The 9,097-nt window shown below is 31.9% G+C and overlaps 1 protein-coding gene across 1 annotated transcript; it reads right to left on the reverse strand.

Moving 5' to 3' along the window:
- Nucleotides 1–423: 423 nt before the first annotated feature.
- On the reverse strand, nt 424–6,549 carry Nca (neurocalcin homolog). Its single transcript, XM_076305108.1, has 4 exons — nt 6,414–6,549; nt 5,725–5,843; nt 4,855–5,043; nt 424–4,714 (listed from the first exon to the last, which is right to left on the reverse strand). Exons 1-4 carry the CDS (start codon nt 6,481–6,483, stop codon nt 4,514–4,516), a joined length of 579 nt encoding a protein of 192 aa, XP_076161223.1. The 5' UTR covers nt 6,484–6,549; the 3' UTR covers nt 424–4,513.
- Nucleotides 6,550–9,097: the final 2,548 nt, after the last annotated feature.

The raw sequence follows: 9,097 nt of genomic DNA on the forward strand, positions 1-9,097 counted from the left end.
AAATGATGAAAGTTATGCAATATTATTGACTTTTTAAAGTTGTGCTAATTTAATTGCGGTATTTACTTTTTTCCGCTTTATTGCTTTTTGATCTGAGGTACAATAATTACATTTTGACTTTACTAGTATTGAATTTAAAATATAAATTCTACTTTATCTAAACAGAAATTTCTTTCTATTCTTCTTATTTTTGTATTTTTTAGAAGGAAATGTCATCACTTTGTTTTTTTCCATAATTAACTTACTCTGTGCACATTATTTTTCCCCCTTATTAGATAGTCAGAAAAATTCAAAATTTGTTTTAAAATCTCATATATTAATTTCGATAATGTTATTTAGTTTATACAGTGACTATACGGATTAAAGATATAACTATGTGGTCTTTATCCTTAATTATTAATGAGCATAAGATGAACAGACATATATCTTAGAAAGTAGAATAGATTTCTGCATAGATACAAATATACGTACATATATGTTCTAGTATACGTATTTTATACGTTGCCCTCCTGTAAAATAATACTTACAATACTGTCAGCGTAACGATCACGCATCACGTAATTATATTTAAGTAGCAAAGATGTTTGATTAGTGATACTAGAAGGCGTAGTAAAACTTTAAAGGAGCGTAAATCAAGGCTCAATCACGTGACACCAAGAGAAATTGTGATAGAGACAATGAAGAACATTCAACGGAAAGATGAAATGCTGATTAAAAAATATGAAATAAAATATCATTTAATCAAAGTCCTACTCCATCGACAATAATGACGAACCTTTCGAATTTTTCTTCCATTGTAGGTTGCAATTTACCTATATACATTCCAGTTTTGGTTGAGTTATTTAATTCAAATTTAATTATGAGTCGATTCTGCTGATCGTGGCATACTTAATGATTCGTCACAAATTACAGATTTGTTCTGCTGCTGCGTGTATTTTGCACAGACAGAAACTGCAATATTATCGCGCTCTTATCGCTAGAATAAGTTATTAAGTTATCAAGTAATAAAATTATAGTGCTATGTATACATATATGTAGAACGCATTAAAATAGCCAATTCTAATTGAACAACAGGTGGCGGGAGATTTTGTGTGTTTTGCTTGTTTTTTTTTTTTCATGTTTTTGTCTCCTTCCCCTTTCTCACGTATGTATACGTGTAGACGCATATAACGTTACATTGTCGCACACATAGTACATTCGTACACGGACATACACGCGTATACGTATTCGCAAAAATAAATCTCTAAAATAGTTCGTGCGTGTGAATTTTATTTTCTCGTCTTTCTTTTATCTTCTTCTCTCTTTCTTTTTTTTTCTTCATTTTTACAATCTTTATTTGACTTGAAACATCCTGTCGTTTGAAAATTACTGAACTCCATAAAAATATCATTAAGTTCAGTTGCTCGAATCGACAAGAAGACTTCGATCTTTCTCTTGTTTGTCATGAGAAGATTGAAAAAAGATTACTTTTACTTTACGGAAATTAACATATATTAATAAAGCGATTATAACAAAGGTCATCGGATTATAACTTTTGAAACGGACAAATCATTCATCTTAATTTTGTAGTTTTAACAATTTAATAACAATTACAAATTCTAGTTAATATTTGAAACTTGTAAATTATTAAAAACGAACTTTTTTCACGAAAGTATATATGTAAATACCTTATAATTTAATTATATTTTTAAAATTTCATAATTCAATTATAATAATAAGTCAAGTTTAATAGATACAATTATTGTAAATATAATTTACTTTTACATTTATAAATGTAACTTTATGGAAAGTTTTAGTAATCATTCAAGTTAATTTGTATCCATAAAAGTTGCAATAAAGCATACAAAGTTACAATAAGATCATGAGTAGGAAGCAATTTTAATATTCTCTTATCATTCAAAACATTATAAAAACACCACAAAATAAGTGGTCATATTATGTTATATTTATGTGTTACACTTTAAATAATGTTTATACACTGCATACTGGTTCTACTGTTCTTCATATAATTCCATAATCCTTTTTTAAACGAGAAAAATAAATGCTATCATTTAAAAAAGCATTATGTTCATTAAAAGGAATGAACATTTTAAATAGAATGATTTCTTCAACCTGATATTTTTTATCTATTCTTCCGGTGACCTTTGCTACTTGGACGACTATTAATTGCTTCAGTTTGTTGCTAATGTAGTAAAATGTCACTCAAAATGAGTCTTTCTATAATTATTAGATCATTAGTAGATCTGTGACAGCGCGTAATGAACAATCAAAAACTTCTCACCAGGATTACGAAGAGTATTATGCGCATCATCATTTAATATGAAATATGCCCTTGCAATTATCCATTATGTCGAGAATATGTTTCTCTTATTGTACAGCTTCGTACAATGAACCGTCACAACTATCTGTATACGAATCTTAACAATGTGTAGATCATTAAGTCGCTGAAAAACTTGAAAACTGATTTTCTATGGCTGCCTCTCATAAAGTTGCGGAGTAGCACCGAAAATGAACATATGCACTCCATTATAGTAAAGTTTAAGACAATACATATCCCCAAAGTAAATTTGATATCGAAATGTCAGATTACCGGTGTGCTTCAAATTTGGCTGAGAAATTGAGAAATAATTATTTATAAATAGAAAGTGATGAACCTTCAGCATTGACTCAATAACTTTGTATAATTGGCATCTGTTACCAATTGGGAACTACTATAGAACTTGTAGTATATGATTCTATTTTAATTGGAATATTAAGTTATCAGTTTATATTGAGAGAGCAGTATCTTTTGTTTATAATGTCAAATGACATTTTAAGAATACTATTTACTTATTAAGGTAGATATAGTTAAATATTCATCTCTGCATTGCCAAAGAAAATATCTAACAATGAGAACTGAAAATATTAGTACTTCTAAAGCAAGTATATTTCACAGATACTTTAGACATGGTACAATTTATGAACGTAATTTCACTGGATTTTGGAGTCTATATAGAAGGTTATATAATTATATTGTTAAATTGATATAGACATTATGTTATAAATATAAGAAAATTAACAATGTCATTGGTAGCTGTGAAGAATGGTTAACAATGTCAAAACTATTATAACAATATTTAACTATCATATTAAAAGTAACAAAAGAAGAAGCAACTGCAACAAAGGTTGTTATCAAAGAAACTACTTGGTTATATCTACAAAATAATGTTGACATGGATTCTAAAGTCATAAATGCATTGCAGAGGCATTAGGTAATAACTCACGTTACGTAAAATCTGGAAGTTGCAACATATGTTTCACAATTATGGATGTTCCTTACTTTTATTCAGATCAACTTGAAAGAAGGCATAATTACACATACGTTTTTTTATGCAGTTTATGCGTGCTGTTAAGATACGTATTATAGATAACTGTGACGGTTCAGAATATGTAACTATCAAATAGGAGAAATATATATTGGATATAACAGTTTACAAAACTCATATAACACATTTAAGAATTAATTTACCTTCGAGCTGCGTATGGCGGAGACTTACGCTAAAGACCACTACTCAAAAATGTGTTGATGTATGAACCCGTTATTTGTAAGCATAATTGAGGGTATACAGCAAAGACGGACATTGCACAATTGTGCCATAAGAAACGGTAGTTGAACTTATGTAAATACTATTGTCCATTAAAGCTGAACTTTCATAATGAAGGTACTGAGATGCTCCATGATATGATGGACAGCAGCACAAGAACACAGAACACTAGATTTCCGCTAATTATCGCATTTAACCGAACAACTGGAACACGAGTGCTACTCCAGGCATCAACGTCATCAACAGCATTGAGGTAAAGTCGGATGAAGCACATTCTTGGTTCTAACTACGAACCAAAATATTTTCTTCTCAAATATCAGAGTGTGGGCAGCTCTGCAGGTCATTCGTCGTACGCAGCACACGAGGATTCGTACATCCGAAAACGTAATAAGCTTTTTTGTTTGAAATCGATCCGTTTATGAGACGAAGCGACTGGACTAGTCTTACAGACTAGCTTGCGGTATGCGCAAGCGCAATGGGCCCAGTGACCCTGGACCTGTTCGGGTACCGGTCCAATTAAAAAATGCCCCCTTTTCCTATCATCTATGTTTTGGAGCAATGTTCATAACGATTTCTCGTGTGAAAATTCGTCAAAACGTTTAATACTTATTTCCTACTTTTTGACAATAAAAAATTTGATTATTCTACGATCAATCACATTAAAAGAAAGAACGAAAAAAAAAAAAAAACAAAAAAAAAAGAATTATCATAATATAGTAAGGACAATAATGTACAAACAGTAAACAACTTTTACATTAAACGTAGCTAAAGTAATACAAGCTTCTTTTTTTTTTATACGTTTTCCGACAAATTCTTCTAATATTATAGTGCTTTTGCGATCATAATGTTTGTGTATGGGACACTATCGGACCGGGTCCCGACTCACGTATCTGGACGACACGGTAATAATTGCATAACGGCCCAAGGCTTCACTGAGCTTGTGCACTAGGATCGCACTGCAACAGTCGCACTATAGAGGGATCATTCTTTGCACCCTCTATAAATTCGTCGAGTGACAATTTGCCATCCTTATTTTTGTCCATCTGCAGGAATATTTTATCGGTTCTTTTTTCAGGTGTAGATTCATCCTCTGGCATTTTCATCACGGAACCTACCATTTTGTAGATCGCCTGAAAAAAAGAAAAGAAACATGAAAAAGTCATCGCATTCGAATCAGTTACTCGGTACCGATCAAAAAAGAAATATAAACTTTCTCATAATTTGAGAAGAAAAAGAAAGTGTACGTAGAATCTTAATGTTTTACACATACTGTCACGATTTCCATCATTTCTTGTCGCGAAATATAGCCGTTACCATCTAGATCATACATGCTGAAGGCCCATTTCAATTTCTGCTCCAACTTGCCGTGGGAGGTTACGCTCAGAGCGCACAAAAATTCTCGAAAATCAATTGTTCCATCGCCGTTTGCGTCGAATGTCCTGAACACGTGTTCTGCAAACTGTGCATCGTGTGACGTGAAAAAAAATGTGTTAGGTTGCTCAAAATGACCGTAGAAATGATTGAAGATAGTTCAATTGCATAAATGATACAGTAATTCCCGCTTTGGAGTGACAAAATTGAGGACAGTCACATTTTATGTAGAATGAGACAGAGTAACAGCAAAATTTTATTAGTATGAAATAAAAATTTGTATATTCCTCATTATATTCTTATTAAAGTATTAAATTATAATTCTGAAAATAATTAGAAGTTTTTGAAAAGTGATTCAAATAGTGTATAATTAAATTAGGTCTGAATTATGGACACATTTCCCTGGAGAAAACATCATTGATAATTTTTTTTATAAAAGTACAATAACAAATACGGATAACTTTTGCCTCCATTTGTCAGCCGTACAAATCGATAGGTCGGTAGCACAAATATTATTTGATTGAAAAATTGTTACTTTAAAGTGGGAATTTCTGTACTGTTATTCGTTTTAATTTAAACTCGCTACATATGTAACACTACTTCTCGTAATAAAAATTGATCAATACCATTGATCAAATAATTGAAGTATCATTAATACCTTTGTAACGGTGCTTCTTGTGTCTGAATATCTATTTTCATTTTACACAGAACTTACAAAACGAAATTTATTATGCTTGAAATAATTTCGTTATTTAATACGTTCACTTACCTTTGAAGCATCACCATAAGGGAAGAAGTTTCCATATATCTTCTTGAATTCTTCTACGCTGAGGTGTCCACTCGGACAGTCCTTCAGAAAGCCCTTATACCATTCTTGAATCTCAGCATCTTCAAAAAAAAACCATAAACGTTGTATTTACCGAGGTCATTCCACATCAAATTTATCACAATGTGCAATCGATGACACGAGTCTATATGAAACGAGAAAAGAAGATACATAGTTATTTTTTTTTTTTTATTTCATTCAAAGTGGATCAATCTTTCCGATTAAATTTTCCTTCGTAGAGCAACATTAATTTTACACAGACAAATAAATTCGAAATCGGTACAACGATGACTGAAATCATCCAATTAATTTCACACAGACTGTTTCAATTCATAGTTCGATGTTACAGAAAGTGATTTATTTGATGTAAAATGACCCACTGAGCACAATCAATTTTCCGGTAGGGTAATCCATTCATAATTTTTTACAACCTTGACATTCAAGAGTACTAAAATATTGATTAGTTTTTGAATGACGCATTTTCAATTTGAGATGCGTGAAACAAGTAATAAATTAAGAAACACGTTACGAAACATTTCACTCGAAACTTCAGCAAATTTATCTTACACGTTTTAATTAGATTTTCAAAGTTCAGCGAACCAAGATTGGTCGAAAGTTGTGAGAAAACTCACCTGAAAATTCGGTATTCTGTTTGAGATCCTCCAGTACTTCCGGCTTAAGTTTGCTGTTCTGTTTCCCCATGGTGTTTCGAGGTTCCTCAAAATTTCGGGCTTTGAACACCGAGTCTCGATAACTAATTAGCAGATTATTAAGTGCTAACTAGTCTACTATTCTACTGGTACCGCTTAGAAAAACACACTTTGTTGGTGGTATATTTCCCACCAGAAACGTCTGGAAAAGAAAAAATATGTAACTATTTATGGTTGACCACAAACTCGAGGATCAAAATAACCGATGGAAACCGGGACTTTCACGAGAGGTTTAGTTTTTTAAAAAAGCAGTGTGCAAAATAGTTCGCATAAACATCACAACGAAATGTCAAAATTTGAAAGGATTTTGTTTGGAAAAAAGAAATTGTAGATAAAAGTTTGATTTTTCTTTTCGATTTACGAAATTTACGGAGATCTGAATTTTTCGATTCTATTCTTTTCAGATGATATAAAAGTTACTTTTAATATTTTTTTTTCAATTGTAGCGTGTCACTTTGTTGTAGATACAGGTTGTTACAAAATGCTGGCACAAATAGAAACATGCAAACATTTCTCATGCCAAAGACAATTGAAAAGCTCTTTATCGTTTAACGAATTAAAGCTTCGTTTTTTAAATGTGTCTAAGCAATTAATATTTCGTGCACCGTGTATGCACGTATTCACACTCATACGCGAAAAATACGCATGGATGCACATTCTATGCACTGTACCGTTAACACAGTAAGCGTTTTAGTAAATTTTAAGGCTTTTAACGCACATTTTATCACTGGTCTTAAATTGTTAAATGTTGCTTTACACACCAGTTTTTTTGTTACTTCTGCGCAATCTCCGTACAAGGCCTTCATTTATAACCGTGGGTGGAAAATAGAAGACTTTCGTTTTATGCAATTTCACATAAAAAAATATTCTGTCGCCGATATATCCGTCAAGGGTACAATTTACAGACAATAGACACGATACGGATATATATCTTCGTCCTTGAAGAATTAAATGTATAATTAAATGCAAGACACTAATAACTTCACGAAAGAAATTTTACTTCGCTAAAGCATCTCCCAAACTTTGCATTTCGTCTCGATGTATGTTGCGATAACAAATCACAGGAAATATTCTTCAAGATAAATTTCGTTTTTGTTGCAGATTCTATGAGGGTATTAAAAGTATTTGTTCTTTTTTTTCTTAGCATCCAAGTGCAGTATTATTATTCCTTCTTTGCGTTTGATTGATTTCTAACGACTTAAGTATATAAGGGAGATCTGTTAAGCGAGGTAGATGAAGTACCATATTAAAAATGTTATACTTTGTAATAATATCAATTAAAATTTTAGAAAAAAAATTTGTCTTTCAAAGTTGTATAAGAGTAGTATACGGTGATCTTGTCCTTAAAGTTCTACGATTTGAATAGATCATTTTAAGCCGATTTTGAACTCGATAATATAATAATCACTTCTCTACAATAATTCCAAGATCGGTGTACAGTAATTCTCGCTTTCAAGTAACATTTCTTACCCCGGATTTATGTAATAGAATCATTCCCTGTCAATGTTTATTCAGTACAATCCCATACGAGAACAATTAGAATTAATTTTCATTCACGAATAAAAATGAAAAATGTTATATTTTTTGTTATGTCTTCATGACAATCTTTTGCTCACTCTTGATGTATTCTATTCACTTTCCTCATTGGACGGTTGCCGCGCAGAGTTTCACGTTGAGACAAAAATCGCTACCTACCCCGTTTTTAAGCAAACCGACCGTTCAGATTTTGTCACTTGAATGCGGGGATTACTGTACTAGATTGATCAGAATCGAGAAGTGTTCTCTTTACGCCACGATACTCCTTGTGATAGAATACTCAAGCATTCAAGATTATGTGCGCTTATGCGTTCAGTCAACTCTTATTTAATCCTCGTATTAAGAAAGAAATTTAGTGAAGGAAAAACTCAAACGTTTCGACAAAACAATTTTCTTCAGAAATATGTATAATAGGGGATGTTATTGTGAGTAAGAAAAAGAAAGACATAATGTCATCTATAGGATAGACAGAACTGTGGTAATCGGTGCTCGAAATATTAATTGCTTATACCTATCCCGAAAACGAAGCGTTAAATTGTATAATAAAATGATGAGACGTTTCTTTATGTCTTATGTTGTGAAGATATGAATCTTTCGACCGGTCCTAATGTTTTTAAATACTTTGCATCGTACATATATATTTTATATATGCGTATGTCGCCGAAGTGATATGAAAATTTTAAGGATTTTGGGAGAACATCAATTTGATAGCAGTGATTTAATTTCTACTTTAAAGTGACAGAACTGAGACCACCAGTTCATTTGAAAGTGGAGTAGGTAGTGATTTTCATCTCGAACTGAAGTCTAGCCTCGTGTGTAACGTCTCGTAAGGTAAGAGAATGTAATTCACCGAGAATAAGCGAGACAGAGAAACAGCGAGCAAGACTCGCATTACATTGGTGTGTCGATCATTAATGCATATTAAGTATTTATATATTTTTACGATATCCTCGCGAGAGTATTATTAATAGATTGGTGGAGTTTTCTCGACGAAAACAAGTCCAAACACGACGTAATTCGGACTATTTTTAATTATACGTAATTGAAAGTTTCTTAATTCAAAAAATGTA

The sequence above is a fragment of the Ptiloglossa arizonensis genome, chromosome 2, assembly GCF_051014685.1.
Source record: "Ptiloglossa arizonensis isolate GNS036 chromosome 2, iyPtiAriz1_principal, whole genome shotgun sequence".
In the NCBI taxonomy this organism is placed as follows: Eukaryota; Metazoa; Arthropoda; class Insecta; order Hymenoptera; family Colletidae; genus Ptiloglossa; species Ptiloglossa arizonensis.